Source organism: Salvelinus fontinalis, chromosome 12, assembly GCF_029448725.1.
Source record: "Salvelinus fontinalis isolate EN_2023a chromosome 12, ASM2944872v1, whole genome shotgun sequence".
Lineage (NCBI taxonomy): Eukaryota > Metazoa > Chordata > Actinopteri > Salmoniformes > Salmonidae > Salvelinus > Salvelinus fontinalis.
This window is the reverse complement of record NC_074676.1, coordinates 19,108,487-19,132,435: the sequence shown is the minus strand read 5'-3', so window position 1 is coordinate 19,132,435 and position 23,949 is coordinate 19,108,487. Positions and strand designations below refer to the sequence as shown.

At 43.0% G+C, this 23,949-nt stretch overlaps 1 protein-coding gene across 1 annotated transcript; it reads right to left on the bottom strand.

The window, feature by feature from the left end:
• Positions 1-16,223: 16,223 nt before the first annotated feature.
• LOC129866919 (four-jointed box protein 1-like) lies at positions 16,224-20,639 on the bottom strand. Its single transcript, XM_055939948.1, has one exon. It carries the CDS (start codon positions 20,176-20,178, stop codon positions 18,898-18,900), a length of 1,281 nt encoding a protein of 426 aa, XP_055795923.1. The 5' UTR covers positions 20,179-20,639; the 3' UTR covers positions 16,224-18,897.
• Positions 20,640-23,949: the final 3,310 nt, after the last annotated feature.

The following is a 23,949-nucleotide window of genomic DNA, read 5'->3' as shown; positions in this document are numbered from 1 at the left end:
GGTTATCTGATTTCCTTCTCCCTGTATTCCACTGCCTAACCATATACCATATCCTTTCATTTTACATTTACATTTTTGTTATTTAGCGAATGCTCTTATCCAGAGAGACTTACAGTTAGTGCATTCATCTTAAGACGTATGGTTTCAGATGTTTTCGGAAGACGACGGAAGGCAAGGTCTCTGCTCTCCTAGCTTCAGGGGGAAACTGGTTCCACCATTGGGGTGCCAAGACAGGAAGAGCTTGCACTGGGCTGAGCAGAAGCGTTGGGGTGGGAGGGCCAAGAGTCCAAATGTGGCAGAATGGGGCACTCGGGTTGGGGTGTAGGGTTTGAGCATAGCCTGAAGGTAGGGAAGGGCAGTTCCTCTTGCTGCTCCGTAAGCAAGTACCATGGTCTTGTAGTGGATGCGAACTTTGACTGGAAGCCAGTGGAGTGTGCAGAGGAGCGTGGTGACATGGGACAACTTGGGAAGGGTTGAACACCAGGTGTGCTGCAGTGTTCTGGATAAGTGATGGCACAAGTGGGGAGCCCAGCCAACAGAGAGTTGCAATAGTCAAGACTGGGTACGACAAGTGCCTGGATTAGGACCTGCGCCGCTTCCTGTGTAAGGTGGGGTCACACTCTACAAATGTTATAGAGTATGAACCTGCAGAAGCAAGTCCCTGTTTTGATGTTTGCAGACAGGGACAGAGTGTTGTCCAGGGTCACACCAAGGTTATTTTTTAAATGTATTCTTCATTTAACTAGGCAAGTCAGTTAAGAACAAATTCTTATTTACAATGACAGCCTACCAGGGAACAATGGGTTAACTGCCTTGTTCAGGGGCAGAACAACATATTTTTCCCTTGTCAGCTCAGGGATTTGATCCAGCAACCTTTCAGTTACTGGCCCAATGCTCTAACCACTTGGCACCCTTTCTTTGTTTTTTTTTGGACTTTGGGAGGGGGACACCGGGGAGTTGATAACTGTGATGGAGGTCTTGGAGGGGCAGGACTTCCACGGGAGGAAGAGCAGCACCGTCTTGTAAAGGTTGATCTTGATGTGTTGGGCGCACATCCAAGCTGAGATATCTGTCAGGCACGCAGACATGTGTCTCGCCACGTGGGTGCCACCTAATGAGAGAACATAAATACTGCCATTAAAATAATTGGCTCCTATAGCCAATCTCCAGGTCATTTATTCTCACCGCCAGTGCACTGTTAAATCTATTTTTTCCTTCCGGTAGAAAGATGAGAAAATTTGAAAATCAAAGCAGAGAAAAGTGAAAAAAATGAAATTAAACTAAATTAGGTAAAATGGAGGGAATTGATCCCTCTAGCAGAGAATGCAAGTACCATCGCACACGTAGAGAGAGAGAGTGAGTGGTGAGACAGATTTAGATTCATTTTCATGCTAGCCTGCATGATTAGTCCCCCCAATCAATGGCTCCACAGAGGATCTATCACTGGCAATATTTGCACAGGCCAAACGAGCATGGGAAATTAGAATGAGGAGATGGGGGAGATGAAGGAGAGAGAGAGGTGGGGGAGGATGGGGTAGAGTCAGTGACTGAGTGACAAAGGGGGGAGAGCGAGAGAGCAAATGAGAGGATAAAGAGGGAGGGAGAGAGAGAGAGAGGGAGAAAAAGAGATGGAGTGATAGAGACCCTGTCTCTTCAATCCCTCCCTCTCCCGCTAATGGGATCTACAGAGTGTTCAATTTACACATTTCCCTTTCTTTAACAGTTTTTGTTGAAGTGTGGGAGTTATGTGGAGTGTACACTCAAGCTACAAATGCATCTTTCTACAGGAAATGGCCCATATTTCCCACTCTCGTGTTTGGTTAACGTGAGAGGGACCTCAGTAGACAGGACATCGAGCTAAGCCCTGTAATTGTTTCAGACAGTGGCCGAATACCCATACTAGCATACCCAATACTTAAATTGCATACTATGTACTCATCATCGCATACTATGTTGCACGGACCATTTAGTAAAAAGTATGCAGGATGCCACGGCCGCAACGTATTAGCAGCTCCAGACTGGCTGAGTAGGTGGGGCAGGGCCGACTGCTTAAATTTAAGCGCAGAACAGCTTAAAAGCTGAAACGCTGAAAAGCTAACGTCTCTGTCCCGAAGCAAGCACCTGTTAGCCTGGAGCTAGCCTGGAGCTAGGCCCTTCTTCTGGCTAGCCGAAGAGATCCATCAAGCAATTCCTGGGCTTCAATTATCTCTTTTGCCAATTGGCCTGGACCCTTTGCTGCTGACACGGAGCCCCGCCGATCCATCACGACTGGGCTACCGACGTAACCGTCCGAGGGGGTTTCTGTCCCGAAGCAAGCACCAGTTAGCCTGGAGCTAGCCTGGAGCTAGGCCCATCTCCCGGCTAACCGAAGAGATCCAGCAGATAATTCCTGGGCTTCAATACCTGTTTTGCCAATTGGCCTGAACCCTTTGCTGCCGACACGGAGCCCCGCCAATCCATCACGACTGGTCTGTAGACTTAACCGTCCGAGGTGGTTTCAAGAGGCAGTCCCGTTGCGACGCCCCCCTGAGGCCTACTCCTCCTCTGTTCTTCTAGTGATGTAGAGGTTAACCCAGGCCCTGCAACCCCCAGCATCACTCCCATTCCCCAGGCACTCTCATTTGTTGACTTCTGTAACCGTAAAAGCATTGGTTTCATGCATGTTAACATTAGAAGCCTCCTCCCTAAGTTTGTTTTATTCACTGCTTTAGCACACTCCGCCAACCCGGATGTCCTAGCCGTGTCTGAATCCTGGCTTAGGAAGGCCACCAAAAATTCTGAAACTCCATCCCTAACTATAACATTTTCCAACAAGAAAAAACTGCCAAAGGGGGCAGAGTTGCAATCTACTACAGATATAGCCTGCAGAGTTCTGTCATACTATCCAGGTCTGTGCCCAAACAATTCGAGCTTGTATAACCCTGTATAGCCCAATAAACTCCTCGTGAGGGACAAGGTCATGGTCAACATAATGCAAAAAGACACTCTCCTGTTCAGCACCAGAGACATCTTGAGTACCATCAACAATTAATGAAAATTGTACAATCGGAAGAGACCTAATCTCAGCTGCAATGCCTCGAATGATTGTATTGGCCATGATGTTCAGAATTTCATTCTGTGCTTTGGGGCCTCTTGAAACGTCAACACTCTGTTGGCAAGAGTTTGCGGTTCAAAAATTGTGGGTGTGGCTGATATGGTTTTGTGCCATCACTGAGGTAACTGAACAATGCTGTGCCACTGTCCCCTATACTGGTGCTGCTGGCAACAAGGGTGACACCTGGTCCTGCCGTGGCTGTGACATTGTTCTCTGAAGTCTCTCTCCCTGGCTCTTTCCCTTTCACCACCCTCACTGACTCAGTCTGTCTCCTAGAAAAGAAATAAGGTGTTTGCCGTACTCCTAACTACCGGTACCCAAAACTACACAATTAATCACAACAGCAATACCATTGCCATAAACAAATCTTAGTTTAGTCATCAGTTTAAGTTAAGAGCGGGGGTATCCATGGCATTTTCCAATTATGTCCCTATTTTACAAGTAAAAAAAATTGAGAACCTTTCATAATGTTGCCAAACAAAGACTCAACAAACTTACCTGAGACTCCCTGTCTCTGCCAGTCTGTCCCTGCCTATCTGTCCCCAGCTCTGCTGTCTGTGTGCCATCTGTTGCCTGCTCTGCCTAATGACATAATTGTGAAACATTTCCATTAGCATTTCACTTCTTTCTTATGAACATTTTATCAACTCGTCTTTGAGATATTAGGCTACTAGAGTTCTTACTTTGCGCTTTGGTGCACTGAAAAATACTCTGATGTCTGTCTTTTTACTTTTTTCTGCCATTTTTCTACCTGGCTGGCTGGCTGGCCGGTCTAGCTGCACACACACACACATTTACACAACATATGCTACAACCTTTTCTAATTTTAATATAGTTTGTTTCATATTGGCTGGCTTCCAACAATAGCTGAATTTGTAAAGCTAGCGAGCACCAATTCCGTTTCTGTGGTGTTTGCTATAATCTTTTTTTTTTTTAAAGGTGAAATAAAATAAATTTAAAAAAGTTCACTAGCGACAACTTAGCTTTTGCAACGAGACCATTAAATATATTGAAGACAATGGTATAAGAGAGTGTAGTTCTGTTCAGTTTGGACTTCAGTTTATCGCTAACCTTATCACAGGGACTTTGACGCGCTCCAGCTGCATGCTGATCTTGGAATAAACTGACGATAGCAAAGATTCCATCTTTGACGACGCCACATTAATGGAATAGGTACTAGCTAGCTTGCTAGTTAATGTTTGCTTTAGTTTGCGCGCTAGCTCTGCAAATTCAGCTAGTGTGTGAACCCTGCCAACATAAAAATGTAAACATTGCTATGGTGCGATTGACTGGATTAACCTCACGTCAGTTACGTACATTGAGTGCCTTTCGGACAGTAGATACGAACCCTCTATTACCTTGCCAGCTAAAGAACTGGCAGTGGATCAAACCATTGTGAGGCAAAGGGCGGGGTGGTCGCAATCTTTTGAAACTTAAAAAGGCGCTATTAAGTGTCTATAATCAGCACAAGTGCTTTCATTGCGTATTATTAATATTATTGAAATTACATAGTTATGTTTACAGTGATAGATTGGGGGGGACAAATCATATTTTTCCCAGGATGGGGGGGTCGTGTCCCCCCCGTCCCCCCTGGGATTTCCGCCTATGGTTGTGTGGCATTGAAACTCGGCTGGAAGTTTGTTAACACAGTGTCCAAAGAAGGGCCAGAAGTATACAGAATGGTCTCGTCTGCATAGAGGTGGATCAGAGAATCACCAGCAGCAAGAGCGACATCATTGATATATACAGAGAAAAGAGTCTGTCTGAGAATTGAACCCTGTGGGTACCCCCATAGAGACTGCCAGAGGTCCGTACAACAGGCACTCCGATTTGACACACTGAACTCTGTCTGAGAAGTAGTTGGTGAACCAGGCAAGGCAGTCATTTGAGAAACCAAGGCTGTTGAGTCTGCCGGGGGGTGCAAAGTTGCTGCGGGGGGTGCAAAGGCAAGGAGAACAAGAAACACTTTTCAATGAGGAAACAGAAATCCACTCTGGGAAAAAAAACAAGAAAAAAAACACGTTTTCAAAGATGATCCAATACTCGTGATCATTTTAAGGATAACAAATCTACTTAGCCTACATTTGAACACCTCTGCAGAAGCTTCACTATTCTGCATCTTCCCAATTAAGTAGCCTAGTTTAGTTGTTTGGCTACTTGAAGAGAACTAGAGAGCAGCCCATATTTTCCAATGCATTGTGGAAAAATGTGTATCAAATTCTACTAGATGAAGAGCTGAAAAGAGTATAACATCCTGGTATTTAAACTATACTCCATTTTTGAAAATTCATATACTATAAAACATTAGTTTTTGCATACTGAGAATGCGTCATGAGCGATTACGCTGTTTCCTGCTATAGTAATCAATAATCAATCAATATATAGCCCTTTTTACACCTGCAGCTGTCCCAAAGTGCTTATACAGAAACCCAGCATAAAACCCCAAAAAGCAAGCAATGCAGATGTAGAAGCACATTGTCAAAGCTAAAATTAGTATGACATTCGGGCATTTAAAATACATTGCGTGCAAAATTATTAGGCAATTGAGTATTCTGATCGCATCATTATTTCTATGCACATTTTCCAACTCCAAACCATATAAACGTCAATGCTTATGGATGTAATCATTTTCAGGTGATATTTATTTGTGTAATGAGGGAGGGTGTGGCGAAAGTGAATAACACCTTATATCAAGTTGTCCATAACTATTTGGCAGCTTCATTACCTCAGGTAAAATTGGCCAAAAAAGAGATTTAACTGACGCTGAAGAGTCCAAAATTGTAAAATGCCTTTCATACGGATGGATGGGCCAGTGGCTGTATCCGTGATGGACAAAGGGCACCACTTCGAGTCAGGCGCCAGCAAGGTGGAGGAGGGGTACTGTTATGAGCTGCTATCAAGGCTAGGCTAGTGAACCACCTCGACAACATGCGGTGAAATTGCAGAGCGCGAAATTCAAAATATAAAATTGTAATATTAAATATTCATGAAAATACAAGTGTCTTACATCGTTGAAAAGCTTAACTTCTTGTTAATCCAACAGCTTTGTCAGATTTCAAAAAGGCTTTATGACGAAAGCATACCATGCAATTATCTGAGGACAGCGCCCCGGAATACAAAATCATTAAAAACATTTTCCAAACCAGCAGAGCCGTCACAAAAGTCAGAAATAGCGGAAAAATAAATCACTTACCTTTGAAGATCTTTCTCTGTTTGCAATCCCAAGGGTCCCAGCTACACAACAAATGGTCATGTTGTTCGATAAAGTCCTTCTTTATATCCCAAAAAAAGTCAGTTTAGTTGGAGCATTTGATTTAGTAATCCACCCGTTCCACTAGTTCAACATGCATACAAAGGAATCCCAAAAGTTACCAATAAACTTCGTCCAAATAAGTCAAACAGCCTTTCTAACTAATCCTCAGGTACCCTAATATGTAAATAAATGATCAAATTTAAGACGAAATGTAGTATGTTCAATACCGGAGATAAATAACGAGGTGCGCAGTGTTAAAATGGAAGCCACCTTGAAAAACTACAAATTCTAGCTCATTTTTCAAAAAACAAGCCTGAAACCCTTTCTAAAGACTGTTGACATCTAGTGAAAGCCATAGGAACTGCAATATGTGAGGATTTCCTTTGAATTTTCCATAGTCAAGCATTTTCAAATGGGTGGTGACCGCAAAATAAGAAATTCTGGATGGATTCTCCTCGGGTTTTTGCCTGCCATATCAGTTCTGTTATACTCACTGACATTATTTTAACAGTTTTAGAAACTTCAGAGTGTTGTCCATCCATTCCTACCAAATATATGCATATCCTAGCTTCCATACCTGAGTAACAGGCAGTTTACTTTGGGCATGTCAGTCATCCAAACTTCTGAATACTGCCCCCTTGCCTTAAGAAGTTTTAAACTGTATTATATTTGCATCCTCAACAGCTTACTGTTTAGGATGCAATAATGGGTATGGCTCTACACAAGGTCTGGGAGACCTCAGCCTGGATGTCAGCTGTGTGATTTGAGGTGAGTCAGAGTCAGGGATCAGGGTTAATTGTAGATCTCAGGTGTGCAGGGGTTGGAATGCATGCGGAGAGAAACATGATGATGTTGGGGGTTTACCTTACATACCTGGCCATCCGTTGACTAGCGCCAAAGCCGTTTAAAAAGATCTTCTGTTGTAGAGGTAGTAATGATGTTATGGAAGAGCTATGGAAATATATGTGAACGTTTAGGAGCCATGGAAGAACATACCGTTCCTCCTGGATAATCTTGAAATATACAAACCTATTTCCCTCACCTTTATGGTTTGCCCTTTCCCCTTATTTCAATAGCTGCTTATGTATGTACCTCTTTTTCACTATGACATGTTCTCGCTTGCTCCAAGACACTGATACTGATTCGGGCTCAGCCCATTCTGCTTCACTCCTGTCTGTCTATAATAAGCTGATCCCCTTGGTTCCCTTCCAAAAGGCACCTGAATCTCAACCAGACTGACTGACTGACACGGCAGCTACGCAGAGCTGTAATCATTTAGATGTAACACTGCAACATTACTGGCCAAGGCAGGATGGAGCACGTGTTGGCTGCAACAGCCTGTAGGGGAGAGTGGGGTAAGTTGAGCAAAATGGTTAGTTGAACCACCCGTTGTTTCTAGGAAACCATACAAAGAATGTATCATGTGACCAAATATTTAAGACGACGTCATAATTTCATGGAGTTTTTGAAGGAAGAAACCACATGGAAAAAGTACTAAACAAGTGTTTTACATCAGTTGGGGTCATAAGCTACAATGTGAGGTCCTAAACCTAGCATGAAAGTGCATGGGCTAATATAGTAATTTTTTTTTCCTTGGGGTAAGTTGAGCCAATGGCCACCATACCCCAAACAAACAATGATTGCATTTAGTCAGTTTGATGCATAATATGCATAGTATTTTGCAGTGTTTCATACATCTAAACTCAAGATAGTGGATTTTTCTGTTACAGAGCAGACATCATCATACCCAGTGTATTCAAACATAAAACAAGCAGAGGTCTAGCCCCCTTGAGGTTCTTGAGAGACCATCCAAGGAAGTGAGAGAAGGGAAGATGTCCATTTGAGCAGCAGCAAGGGATAAAAATTAGACTTAATGACACTGAAGTGGTACACTGATTAAAAAAGAAAAGAAACATGTACCTGTTTGAAAGAGAAGTTTTGACAGAGTCTTATCTGATGTCATGGAGTCTGAGCTTGCTAAACATATCAAGATTCTCACGGACCAGTTTCATGCGCTTAGTAGCCTCAAATGCAGAGAACTTGCCTACAAATTGGCATATCGAAACAACATCCATGTCCCAGACAACTGGTCAAGAAACAGAAGGCTAAGTGATATTGAACACTGAGTATACAAGACATTAGGAACACGTCCTCTTTCCATGACATATACTGACCAGGTGAAACCAGGTGAAAGCTATGATCCCTTATTGATATCTCCTGTTAAATCCACTTCAATCAGTGTAGATGAAGAGGAGACAGGTTAAAGAAGGATTTTTAAGCCTGGAAACAATTGAGACATGGATTGTGCATGAGTGCCATTCAGAGGATGAATAGGCAAGACAAAAGATTGAAGTGCCTTTGAATGTGGTATGTAGTAGGTGCTAGGCCCACTGGTTTGAGTGTGTCAAGAACTGCAATACTGCTGGGTTTTTCACGCTCAACAGTTTCCCGTGTGCATCAAGAATGGTCCACCACCCAAAGGACATCCAGCCAACTTGACACAACAGTGGGAAACATTGGAAATCAACATGGGCCAGCATACATTTAAAATATACAATACCACATCCCATACCATGAATTCAACTTGGACTACCAGCACCATCACCCCCTGGCACAGGACACCTACTTACTGTACCCCAAGGCGGCTCAACTTACAGTACCCTGTCCCTATGCTCAACTTACCTTATACCCGGGATAAGTTGTGCCAAGAGACCACTTTTTGGGGGGGGCAAGCTATGTTTTCAAAACTGTTGTGTTTGCATGAATTCTGATTATTTCCAGGAATACATAACATCCTGAAATATATGTAGATATCTTTGTTAGGGGGAATGCTATATTTCCCTTGACGTAGTGATGCTGAATATTAAAAAAAAATCTCTCCCCTACGGCACGAAGCCCAATTTACATAGAAATGGCCAAATTACCAAGCACAGGCACTAGCAAATGGTGCCATCGTTCAAAGTGACTGGAAAAGAGTAACCACATATGCACCTCTAATACGCTAAAACCCGTGAGCTAACACTAACATTCAGAAAGGCAATGGTCAGCTATGGAAGGAAGACGGTGAGAGAACGGAATCAGAGATATTATGGTATTTTGTCATCAAGTGCCACATATTCCCTTCTCTGTATCGATTCTCTCAGTGCTTGGCGGTGATGTGGACGAAGCTCTGATGTCAATGGCATGCCACACATAAATGCAAGTTCTCTCCAATCATACTCAATTGTCCCTGACATGAACGATTGCTATTTACTCTGAGTGCCATCCACATCCATGGTCTGACTGTGGCTGATGTGGTTGTGTTTATGTATTTCGAATGCGTCAGGGAGGAGGAGAGTCCAGGTTTGTAGTGTGGAGTTGTGGTTGCAGATGCGCTGCCTGCTGTATTTAGAAAGGTCACAGCCTCTCCGGTGTTACGCAAGCGGAACCAGACTGTAGGTCCGTCCAGCTCATTTAGACCGGCCACATCTCCCATGCTGCCTTGCCTTGAACGATACAAATCCTAAACTCACACTGCACTGCATTAGCATAGAAATATCTTCCTTTAAGAACACATGGCCACAGCACGGCCCAGGTGGGTCTGAATGAGCCTCACTCGAAAGACAAATGATAGATTATCTCTATGAATGCGATCAGTTATTCTTCCCCCTTTCAACAAACTGTCATTTCCATAAGCATACTAATTCACATTTACATAGAGATGAAGACTTATGCTAATGAGCCAAACTCGGTGTGCTTGAAACGGGCCTCCGTAGAGGCTGCATCACGGAGGCTTCAACAAGCTTCACCCAGAAGGTTACACAAATCTGTCAGCCACGTCAATCAAGGGCCGGGTGGGTTTTCACTCAAAGAAAAAGGAGAGAAAAAAGGAGAGAAAAGAAACAGAGAAATGCTGGAACAGCACCTAGTCCTGACATGGAGGAGCTAATGTCATGCTTGGCTAGCTCAGGGAAGCAGATAAACGGGACAGGATGTTAATACACAAGAGATTTGTAATTGCAAGACTTGCAAATGTGAAATTAATGTGTGGCCTTTCTCTAACTTTCTCTCTCTTTTAAGTGAGAGAAAGGAGTTTGTACACAAAGCCACCCAGCAATTGGAACCAGTGGTAATTTGAGAGAGAGTGAGAGAGAGAGAGAGAACAACAGCACATAAAGCAGAGAGAGCCTACAGAGGGGAACAGAAGATATTTATCTTTTATACACTACTTCTCACACAGACAATAGACCATTATAAAGCTCACTACCTGTCCAATTAAAACCACTTAATGTATTGCCTATTATCTAAATAATGTATAATAACCAAATGCTATTCAACTGTAAATGATTAGTCAAAGTCAAGGTCAGGAATTTCTGCAGGCTGTTAACTGTTTAGTAATTTCTCTGTAGACTTGTACTACTGTCTGTAGGCCTGTGTATTAGACTTAATGTCATCAAAACAATGCATTGCCTGTAGCATATTACTTAACAAATAGACTTGAATCTGCATGTGAAAGGAAGGATGTTTCATGTGTAACATAGGCCCATTATTTCAGTGATATTTAGCAGGGAATATGTCCTACAGTAATGTTGTCACGATCGTCTTGAGGATAATGAGTGGACTAAGGCGCAGCGTGTGAAAAATACATCCTCTTTTATTGGAAGACGAAAAACGAACGAAAACAAAACAACAAACATGAAGCTATGAAAGACTAAGTGCACACATGCAACATAGAACATAGACAATTCCCCACAAACAACTAAAGCCTATGGCTGCCTTAAATATGGCTCCCAATCAGAGACAACAATAAACAGCTGTCTCTGATTGAGAACCAAATCAGGCAACCATAGACTTTCCTAAACACCTACACTGAACACAACCCCATACATCTACAAAACCCCCTAAACAATACACACACCCTAAACTAGACAAAACACACAAACATCCCCCATGTCACACCCTGACCTAACTAAACTAATAAAGAAAATCAATATAACAAAGGCCAGGGTGTGACAAATGTGTTACTTTTTCTTTATTGTACAATCTGCCATATAAAGTAAAAACACGAAAATCATTGGTTTAAAAACAGGATAGGTTCCATGTTATATGCCATATGAAAAAATGGCGGTTGACACATTTTCCATTATACATATCACCACCAAAATCAGTCCCTCTTGAATGCATATTTCCTATATAAGTTATTCTCATTAGATACAATCTCTTTTTCAAGAGACACTTGGTCCAGGACGATTGAATGAAAGAATGCTCTTGCATTAAATTGTGGGAGGATATAGCCTAGTAGCTTCAGCAATGATTGAATGAGATCATGCTGGGGTATAATGAGAGCAGCAGATCTGTGTGATGGAAGAGGAGAGGGTGGATGTAATCTTTTCCATTATCACAGAGTACAGCAGGCAGGCCAGGCAGTGAGAGGATGGACAGCAGCTGGAGAGATGTATGAGTGTTCCCCAGTGCATGATTTACTCTGACAGAGCCTGCACAAACCAATTCCCCCACTCCACTCCCCTCCACCATGCAACTTTCCTGGCCGCCCCGCAGCCCCCGTGCCAGCCTGCGCCATCCCAGGTCCTGCTCTCCACCCCCCTACTCCCTGCTCCTCAGTTATCTTGTCCCCCGGCCTTGGCTGTGCTGCCCAGTCCCAATCTCAACCCTCCTCTAGACCACCAGTTCCCTAATACCTTTGACCCTTCTCTAGCTCCCCAACCACTGGCCTCCGACGTGTCATCCCCTCAACCCCTATAGTAGCCCTGCCTTGATCTGTGCCCTTATTCCCTGTCCTCCATCCCAGTCGCCTCCCTCTGGCACTGCAGTCCAAGCCCCTTGATGTCCTCCAGTCCTTTCTCTCTCCAGTACCCTAGCACATTCTCTCCAACCTCACAGTCTGAGTCCATTGATGTACCCCAGTCCCCTCTCCGTCCTGCCCCCCAGTCTGTGCTCTCCAGCCCCTCACGACCCCTGCATCCACTCCCCTGCATCCAGTCAACTGTAACTGAGTGACTCTCCCCTCCCCTAGTATGCACCCAGCATTATAATGAAGTCACTCAATCATGCACATGGACAGGAAGCACCCTGTATTGCACAGCCACGAAGGAATGCCAGTTATGGCCATCCACTGGCCCACGCTGTGCACATGGCCACCTTTTTTAAAGCTGAGCCCGGCTGGATAGTCCCGTGGGATCTGGCAACTCCGGTACAGTTGTTGCTCTGTGTTGTTTTGTTGAGTTGTTGATTTTTGTGGAGGCTATCTACACTCAGTTGACATTCACAACTGTATCTTTATTGAAGCTAATACAAAGCAATGTTCTTTATTTAAGAAGTTGCTTTGTGTACTAAGTGAATATAAAATAGTTTCTACTCTAATTACATATCAAAGCAATGAGTATCATAGCTTTTATTTTCTAAAGACAACCTGACCTGTTGAAAAACAAAGAACATTATCTGAACTAGTGCCCTTGAACCAATAGATCATTAAAGAAATAAGTGAAAACCTCACCGCCGACAGCTGAGCTTAAATACACAGCTGCCTGTCTCCCCCGCTCGCAGGAATCTGGGCTGTGTGTGTGTGGAGATCCACCCTTGCCTCCTCAGGAATGTCTGCAATGTAGGAGCCTCTGGATTGCAGACCTTTAGTGAGAGGATCTGTGTTTTTACCTATAGGGTCTGTAGGTTCAGACCCCATCCAGATACAACCCAGATACAACCCTAGCCCCTATCCCCAAGGCACTTCATGTAGATCTGAAAATACTAGATATATGTAGGTATAAGAAGCTTGCCCTCTGATAGGTTAGGAGTAATTGTTGCCATATTATTATGGTAGCTACCAATCCAACACTTTGAAAACCAAGTGTAGGAGGTAGGGGCTAAGGGTTGTTTTTGGACGGAGCCTCAGACCTGCAGAGAGCCTCTGCCTGCTTACATAGTACATAGCTTTCTGTAGCTGCCTGCCTCCCTGGCCACCCTGTGACATTGAAAACAAACAGAGCATGAATAAGCCCAGAGGACGGCCATAGAAGCATGGCCCCTGCACCCTGCATGGCTAACTAGCTCACACGTCCAGATGGACTAAAGAAAAACCACTGCCCTTAGCAGTGGCCAATGAGGAGTTGCCATAAGGAGGCCATGTCACATAAGGGGGCTTAGAGAGTTTACTGCCTCAGGGAGGACAGTGTGAGGGTGGTGGGATGGATGGGAGGAGGCGGTATATTTTGTGAGGTTTGTGGCCAGTCGACACAAGCCAGACAGAGAGTAAGAGGGTGAACACCTGCAATCTGTTAGGAGCGGTTGTGACTAAAGGCTTTGATATCCACCGGTAGCGTAATCAGAAGTGACATGAGCTCCAGTAAAAAAACAAGAGGGGTTTCTTGTGCAAAAAATACATAAAACAACTACTTAAGAAAATAAAGATGTTGATTTCCATTTAGCTAACCACTGTAGACAGATGCTATAGGCAGGAATGTGGTTGGAGGAAGGGAGAGGGGGATAGAGGGATGGAGGGAGGGGTGCGAGTCTGGTTAAGGCATACAGACCTAGGCTTAGCATCCCTGGTGTCTGTGGCCCGCCGTCGTAAATCTCTTGGAGGGTTGGCCCTCGACAGACGTGCCTTAGAGCAAGACGCCCAGCTGCAAACACAGCCCTAACCCCCCTTTCTCCCTTTAACCATTCTGCCTCCCCCTCCCCAGACCACTTAGAAAATGACCTGCTTTCCCCCTCCACAGCAGTCAGTGCACGTATTGATCCCCAAGTCCCTATTACAGGACCGACAAGCAGGCAGAAACCAGGCAGGCAGCTAGCCCTACTAAAGCTTCCAGCTCCACCTGCTCAAACCCGCTCCCTGAGAAACATAGATAGATGACACTGACACGCGTAGTGGACACCACAGAGTTGTGTTCTCATAGAAGTCATGATAAGACACCTCATAGTGCCTAAACCCCTCTCATTGTTAAAGTGAGACTCTTTCCTCTGGCCCCCTTCCCTCCCCAACCCCACTTCTGCCTGGAACAGGATTAAGTGTACTGGAGCACCCTGCAGCTAACTATCAACAAAATGTGTAAAATGAACCAGATGAGATGAGGGATAGAGGGAGGGGATGGAGGGATAGCAGGATGGAGGAAGGGCTGGAAACCATTAGGCCTTCAAATGTTTATCACTGACATCCCTACAATGTGCCTCCAGCAGGTCTGGAAACAGGAGATCACAGGCACCGGAAAGGTCGCTGTGGAACTAATGAGAAAGAGACTTTATTTAGTTTGTGAAATCAAATAAATGCTGTGCTTCCAAGATGTGACAGTTAATAGAACAATAAGAAAAAGGGGCCTCAGGTTAGCAGATGGATTTGGCCCGATGCCTTGACTTTGTCTGACAATACAATTAACTATTCAGATAAATTAATGAGAAGATGGCTATTTAATTTTCAAATAAATGCTCTAACTCCATGATGTAACGGTCTAGGGAACAATAACAAAAAGGCCTCAGGGAAAGAGATGGGTTGTGAACAGTGTGGCCAAATGCTTTGTCATACATTAAAATTAACAATTTAAAGGTCGAAACAAAAATAGCTTCTTAGCTAAAAGCAATTTCTCAAGCAAAAATGTTGTTCTGACTGTTTGGGAGTGGTCTGAATGGGGAGGGGGAAACTGAAAACTAGCTCTTATTGGCAGAGAGGTTTGGAACTCTCTTTCTTATTGGTCTATTAACGAATTTACCGCCTGGTGATGTCACCCGGCAGGCTAAAACTCCATCCCACCAGGATGAAATTTCAGGTGGTCTTTTCAAACAGCTCTTACACTAAAATGGCATATCATAATTTTCACAATTTCACAGTATTATTCCAACCTCATAGTGTGGACATTATATAAAACAGAAAAATCACATTTTTGACTGCACTGGGCCTTTAACAACCCTTTTAATAACTTTTACATGAGGCTGAACTCAATTGTGAAGTCAGGACTATGATTAGTTTTGTTCCAATGTAATAGATTTACCATCAATAACTGAACTGTTACATTAGTATCACCAACACAAACCATTGATATTTGTACATGATGTTATGATATGGTAAGATAGTTACAATAAGCTTATGACACATTTTACAGTGCATTTGGGAAGTATTCAGACCATTTGACTTTTCCCACAATTTGTTACGCTACAGCCATACTGCTAAAATGTCTAAAAACCTGTTTTCGCATTGTTCTTATGGGGTATCGTGTGTAGATTGATGAGGATTTAAAAATAAATCAATTTTAGAAAAAGGCTGTAACGTAAACATGAAATGTCCCAGATTGTGCCTTTAAGAAGAGCTTGGATATGGGGCAGGGGGTTAGAGATTTTTAGGCCCTGCCTGATATATATAGAGAGAATGAGAGGGAGTGACAGAGACCCTGTCTCTTCAATCCCTCCCTCTGCCTCTAATGGGATCTACAGTGTTCAATTTACACGTTTCCCTTTCTTTAACAGTTTTTGTAGAAGTGTGAGAGTTATGTGGAGTGTACACTCAAGCTACAAATGCATCTTTCCACAGGAAATGGTCCCTACTTTACCCTCTCTTGTGTTTGGTTAATGTGAGAGGGTTCTCAGTAGACAGGAGAGAGCTGAGCCCTGTAATTGTCTCAGACAGTGGCTGTGTCCGAATACCCATATGAGAGAGAGAGAGAGAGAGAGAGAGAGAGAGAGAGAGAGAGAGAGAGAGAGAGAGAGAGAGAGAGAGAGAGAGAGAGAGAGAGAGAGAGAGAGAGAGAGAGAGAGAGAGAGAGAGAGAGAGAGAGAGAGAGAGAGAGAGAGAGAGAGAGAGAGAGAGAGAGAGAGAGAGAGAGAGAACTCTGAGTCCCAGGGTAGCAGGCTCTAAGGGCACTGCATTGCAACAGCACAATGGATACACTGTAGTGGACAAGGATGGGACAAAGCCCTTTATATGAAAACCTGAGGACTGAACACACAGAACAGGCAAATATTGGACCTGCCATTGTACTCCGCTAAAGAAGGCTTGAATACCAAACATGTGGTCTGACAACTTAAATTACAATATACTTAGCAAAAAAGACAGGAAGATTGGAATGTTACAATGCACATTGAATTGGTGAAAGAGGATTGCAATTGTGAATGTCAAAAACAGGTTAACATATACAGTATTCACAGTGTAGCATGTACAACAAATATGACTGGGTCATGACATTAAGCAGTGGTGTAGTGGTTCTTGGAAAAGTGGGTATACTCAAATTTTGCACAATTTCTTTTTCAAAACGGCCTGCCCAATGAAGGAAAGGCGCCCTGTGTAGAAAAAATGTCCCTATAGTTTTTTCAGGTTTCATCTAACTTTTTTTAATAGAAAAACTACAAAAATTGGATGTTCTAAGTCCACAACAATGCTTAAAGCTGTAATATGTAACTTTTAGGGTGACCCAACCAAATTCACATAGAAATGTGAGTTATAGATCTGTCATTCTCATTGAAAGCAAGTCTAAGAGGTGGTAGATCTGTTCTATGTGCGCTATATTTATGCATCCTGTTCTTATGTTTTATTTTTGCATCTTTTACTTCTGGTTTTGTACCCCAGGTTCAAACAGCTGAAAATGTTTGGTTATGAAAAATATATTTCTTAGGTTTAGATGGTACACTGATAATTTACACTATACTTGCTTGTTTTGTCACATAAACCCGAAATTAGGGAACTATTAGAATTTTAGCAACCAAGAAATGGCAGAGTGGTTTCTGCATAGTGCAACTTTAAACCGCATCAGGAGACCACTTTTTCAATAAGTTTAAATATCTTCCAACCCTACCGGCTACCGATGCCGTTCAATTCTATGAACCTCTCCCTGCGACAATCATGAGAGCTGCGCACTTTGACTGCCTGATATGCCGCTGAAACTATACTGAACAAAAATATAAACGCAACATGCAACAATTTCAAAGATTTTTACCAAGTTACTGTTCAATTGAGGAAATCAGTCAACTGAAATAAATTCATTAGGCCCTAATCTATGGATTTCACGTCTGGGAATACAGATATGCATCTGTTGGTCACAGATACCTTAAAAAATGGGCCTCAGGACCTCGTCATGGTATTTCTGTGCATTCAAATTGCCATCGATAAAATGCAATTGTGTTCGTTGTCTGTAGCCTGCCCATACCATAACCCCATCACCACCATGGGGCACTAGGTTCGCAACATTGACATCAGCAAACTGCTAGTCCACACAACGCCTTACATGTGGTCTGCGGTTGTGAGGCCGGTTCGACCTACTGCCAAATTCCCTAAAATGATGTTAGAAGTGGCTTAAGGTAGAGAAATGAACATTGAATTCTCTGGCAACAGTTCTGGTGGACATTCCTGCAGTCAGCATGCCAATTTCACACTCCCTCAAAACTTGATACATATGTGGAATTGTGTTGTGTGACAAAACTGCACATTTTAGAGTGGGTTTTTAATGTTGCCATGTGTAAAGATCATGCTGTTTAATCAGCTTCTTGATATGCCACACCTGTCAGATGGATGGATTATCTTGGCAAAAGGAGAAATGTTCACAGAGATGTAAACAAATTTGTGCACAAAAAATGTTATGCGTATGGAACATTTCTGTGATCTTTTATTTCAGTTCATGAAACATGGGACCAACACTTTACATGTTGTGTTTATATTTTTGTTCAGTGTAGCTATGTGTGAGGCGCGCATGTGCATATATTTCACATGCTTTATTACGATTGTGTAGGCTACTTTGTGAATAAAGTATCTATTGTACTACATAATTTATATGGCATATACCTTCACTATACTACTTTGTTACGCATCAGTGGGGATTAAGTAGTGAGTATACGCAATGCCCTTGGGGAAAAAGTGGGTAAATGGCATATATCTGCTACCTGCATATATCCCCCACTACACCACTGACAATAAGGCAGAAGATACAATCACAAGACAACCAAATACATGAAAGTGTTTGCAATGACAATTGATTGTACAGTAGGCTAGAGCTTCTATAAAAGGAGTGAGACAGGTGACAAAGTCTACATCATACATTTTTGTGGCAACAAATACAAAACGTTGTAGGAGTAACCTATTAAGGCCTGGTTCTCATTATCAAGCAGTCCAGTTTCCTATGGAGATTATTGAACACAATGCACCTTGTGCATATAGATGATATGAAGTGATTATTCATTATCCCCCCTTACACCACAATAATTTATTCCTATTAATAAACACAACTGTGAAGCCTATCAAACTCCTGAGGTTGAAGGCTGACCATTAAACCTAAATAGCTACAAAGATGCATTGGCTCATATCACATTCTTCCTGCAGCTATGTTTTGAGGCTGGCTGAAAATAAATTATGACCATCCTGCACGAAGCCAAAAATCAACGTCAATGTGTATATTTATGCAGACATATAAAGTAGGCAAAACGTTGTTTTCACAAGAGGTAGTTCATCAATATATTAAAAAACTGTTTCAACTGACGCGCATTAATCTAATACAGGTGTGTGGTTACTGATTTGCAGCACACATCATTCTGTGGAGCAGATGCCAGATACAGAACCTCTAAATGAGAGGCATCAAAACTAAATGCCCAGCTGGTACTTCACCTTGCAATGCAATATGTGTTTGTATAATCTGTTTATTCGACTCTGTAGTACTCCCGCATGTTCATCAGAGAGAAACCCTAATTCCGGAGACAATGGTTCGCTGTCTCTGTATAGCTCGAGCAGCCGAGTCCTGGTGTCCCTGCGCCGGTGCAGTTCTATAACACGCTGTACTGTCCTCTTTCTGAACACACACACTGAGTCCAAGACGGTGCTGTGGTACTTCTCCCACATATCCAGTACACGGTAACCGTGCACAAGCCCTGCCTCGTTGTCGATGAAAACCAGGTCGCCACGGGGTGTTCTGAGCAAGTTGTTGGTCTCCCTCTCCATCACGCGCGAGTCCCACTGCAGGCTAAATAGGTTGCTAACGAGCCTGTCGAAGTTAGCAGACAGGTAGTCCAATATTATCAGGTCCGTCCACTGCATTAGCTCGAGCAGCTCCGCCGTCGTCTTGTTCCCCAGCTCCCCCCGTAGAGGACGCAGCCCCTTGCTCTCTTGGCGCAGCGGCGCAGGTGTGATTACCCCTGTCAGGTTGGCGACCCACTGGGTGAGTGAGACCACGGCCCGCTCACTCCACTGTAAACCTCCTATTCTTCTTCTCACAGAAGCCCATTGTTCACTGTCAACGTTCAACTGGGCGAGGATGAGAGGCGGCAGATTTGTAATACCCAGCAAACTAGCCAGGTAATAAGTCAAAGTTTCCCCCTGCACCTGGTCCGCGTTTATTCCATAACGCACGCATGCTTTGGATCGGTCCGAAAAAGTGGCCAGTTGATTGGATATTCTACCACAGCCCGGCTCCAGTCTGACAATCCGGTGTCCCCGGGCTCTCCCTCTCCATGCCCGGGCATGTTCCTCACTGAAGCTGACGGGAAACTTATCCTCAAGCCATTCACTCCAAAAAATCCCCTCAACCGGAGAGACCAATTTGGCCGGGACCCCCCTCTGTGCTGACCCCTTGTTATCTACATTCATATGGTAATCTCTGATTCCTAAAGAGCCAGTTTGATCCGCAACACCAGTGAGATTGTGGGCATCCAGTATGCCCCCAAAATGCAGTCTCTGTGCTACTGGAACGGCGAGCAAAGCCCGGAAAGTTTTAGCAGAGAGGTCCGGGGATGGCCCAATGTGAGCGGACCCCCTACTCGTTAACTGTAGTCCCGTGTTGTATCTCTCCAATCTGCTCCAGACGTAGAATACACTGGCACAAGTGCAGAGAAAGAGAAGTGCAAGTAAATTCGCCGATACAGCCCTCATGGTTACTGAAAGCCGCCCTTCCCTTTGTTGCGACGAGATGACTAGCACATCCCCGACGGCTTCAGCTTCAATTATGAACGAGCGTGTGGAATAAGAACTAGGTAGGCTAATCTAAGTGTTGTGAAACCACACCTAGCCAGAGTGCGATGCCTAGCACAGGCGCTGCGTCCCGTGCCCCGTTCACGGGCGGAGTTGGACTATTTGGATCACGGAACCGCCCGTTAATAAGCAACGAGGTTCGCATCTCTGTTCCCGTTGGGTGAACTAAAATCCTTCTCCGTCGATAGGATATGAGCCATGACGCAGTCTTTTATTTAACGGATCATCTTTTTTTTCAGCGTCTCTCGTTCCGGACAGCAAGTGCTTTTTCTCTCGCTCTCCGCGACTCCATCTCTCCGATCTCCACTGGGTGCTGGTTGAGTTTGATTTGTGGTTGAGTTTGATTTGTGTAGCTTCTGCTCCACAGATACAAAGGGGGGGGGGGGGGGGGGCACGTGACACGGGCTGCGAGCTGGGTAGGCTTATCGTCGGAAGTGGTGGGTCATATGGAAGCGTACTTTCGAGAGCTACACATCCAGAGCAAGTACATGCAACGGCGACTCGCGGGAGTACCTTAAGGTTCTATCTGAATCAAACCTTTATTCAATTTGTTCAGTTTTGTAAAAAATACATTTTTAAACCATTGGACTATATATTTTGATTTGTTTAACACTTGTTGGGTTACTAGATGATTCCATATGTGTTATTTCATAGTTTTGATGTCCTCACTATTATTCTACAATGTAAAAAAAATACAAATAAAGAAAAACCCTTGATTGAGTAGGTGTGTCCAAACTTTTGACTGGTACTGTATATACAGTGTATATACAGTACCAGTCAAAAGGGTTAAAAAATGGTTCAATCGCATGCATCATATATGGAACCCTCAAAAGGGTTCCATTTAGAACCCTACATGGTGTAATAAATTCATTATGACTATTAAATAGCAATATTTTCTGTGCTAAGATTATAATTGAATAAACAAATACATAATGTACAAAATACCTGCATAGTTTTTAGAATTTGTAATTATATGCAAACATAGTTTGGAAATATGCGCTGGTGGCCAGGGAGGCATCTCTTTGTTTGAATGATAGCCCATGTCAACTCTGGCTGACTTTTTACAATATAACGTTGTCCATTAGTTACAGTGCATGACAAAAATGTGTCTTCTGCTCCATTCTCAGTTGTCATCAGCAGCAGCCGAAAGAGAGATCCTCTGCCTCAGATGGTTCTGGATACTCCCAGACTGAGAAAAACATAGTCTTGCAAGTAATGTAATGATTAACTAGGCTATTGAATCACCAAGACTTATTATACATAATGTATTACAGTATAAATAATTTATACATACCTCTGTCAGCAACAGTCTTCAAATGGCTTCATGAAACATAGTCCCCTCAATTGACTCCACACTGAAATACTGAAATAAAAGTAACAATTACCTAATTACCAATGGCAGGCTGGGTCTGTAGCTCTATTTGGTATATCCAATAATAACAAATTATGTTTATTTGAAAGAGTTAGCTGTCTAGCTTGTAACGTGGAAAATCAAAGTAGCCTAGCTTTGTCTGTTTAGCTAGCTAAGTCCACCCATTCTGCCATCATTGAGTTGAAGGGAGACACCCATTTTATTTATTATTATTTATTTTGTTTCAACTTCATTTATCTATCCTATCCACCTCATTTTTTACATTACTATGGGCACATCCAAACAATTTTACTTCCCTCCTGCAGCGTGCCGATGGCAAATAGCCAGAGAGAATTATTTGAAGGAGTCAATTTATAGAGTATAAAAGTAAAGTAAAGATACATGTAAATACATTTTATGAGCCCGAGCCCAACAAAGCTGAAATGATTGTGCCATTATCTTATTATTATTTATATTTTTTACCAATACATATTTTTTACTCATAGGCTACCGCACATTAAGCACAACAGAAAAACTTAAAAGCACATATGTAGCTATGCTCTCTTTTGTAAGTCAATGAAACAAGCTCCAATAAGCAACTTTGTTTGAGTGTGAACTGTATTACCGTATTGTATTATACTGTATAATACTGGAATTTCACACCTCTTTCAAACCATGAACCTGGGAGAGAACATGTGATGCTGGTGCAGGACATGCAGCCTACAAAGTTACAATTATAGGCTAGCGATTTTGATTTAAATGATGAAATATAATAGGCCATTACAAAGCTTGTGTCCCACTTTGCCAGGTGTCCCACTTAACCAATACTCACCCTAAATTAAATGTTTTGTTGTCTTGATCTTCATCATTGTAACGACATGCTCGAATAATATTGGTGCTATAATCAGATGCAGATGACTTAATTTTCTCTCAGGAAGATTGAATAAACAAATAACTGCTACAGCCTACCGCCTTCCTGCATTCTCTCTTCTTTCAAACTCCCCGGCCAGTGGCTGGGAGTTCTATTCACTGCTGTATTTAACCTTCAGCAAACAAAAGCTTGCATCCCTCTTCCAATAGTCAGTCTATTAGCATAAAAACTACATTCTTCCTGCAAACTATTATAGTCTAGCTTTTCCTGGGACTCCAAGAACTAAGGAGGGTTTTTTAAGGAAAGTGACCAGCAGAGCTCATGGTGCGTATTGCACAAGAGACAGAGGCTTTAAATTACAAGCTTATTTCTAGCTGATCATTCTTTAGCTAAATATAAGGCTAATAACTTATTTGATATTATTACCTGAAAATATTACCTGAAAGAGGTAGGCAAGGATATATACACTACATTAGCAAAAGTATTTGGACATCTGCTCATCGAACATCTTATTCCAAAGTAATGGGCATTGATATGGAGTTTGCCCCCCCTTGCTACTATAACTGCCTCCACTTTTCTGGGAAGACTTTCCAATAGATGTTGGAACATTGCTGCGGGGACTTCCATTCAGCCACAAAAGCATTAGTGAGGTTGTGCATTGATGATGGGCGATGAGGCCGAGCTTTACATCACTCCAGCCGATGCTTGTCATTATGCATGGTGATCTTAAGTGAGCTTGAGTGCGGCTGCTCGGCCATGGAAACCCATTTCATGAAGCTCCCGACAAGCAGTTCTTGTGCTGACGTTGCTTCCAGAGACAGTTTGGAGTGTTGCAACTGAGAACAGACTATTTTTTATTGCTACATGCTTCAGCACTCGATGGTCCTGTTCTGTGAGCTTGTGTGGCCTACCACTTCCTGGCTGAGCCGTTGCTGCTCCGGTACATCACCAATTCACAATAACAGCACTTACAGTTGACCTGGCAACTATAGCATTTGACAAACTGACTTGTTGGAAAGGTAGCATCCTATGATGGTGCCACTTTGAAAGTCACTGAGCTCTTCAGTAAGGCCGTTCTACTGACAATATTTGTCTATGGAGAATGCAGGCCTGTATGCTCGATTTTATACACTTGTCAGCAACGGGTGTATGAAGGGGTGTTCACTGTTCACATACTTTGGTGTGTATGTATGTATGTATGTATGTATGTATGTATGTATGTATGTATGTATGTATGTATGTATATATATATATACACTGCTCAAAAAAATAAAGGGAACACTTAAACAACACAATGTAACTCCAAGTCAATCACACTTCTGTGAAATCAAACTGTCCACTTAGGAAGCAACACTGATTGACAATACATTTCACATGCTGTTGTGCAAATGGAATAGACAAAAGGTGGAAATTATAGGCAATTAGCAAGACACCCCCAAAAAAGGAGTGA

Coding starts and splice junctions, on each gene's coding strand:
- LOC129866919 (XM_055939948.1), bottom strand. CDS start 20,178: ATGAGGGCTGTATCGGCGAATTTACTTGCACTTCTCTTTCTCTGCACT.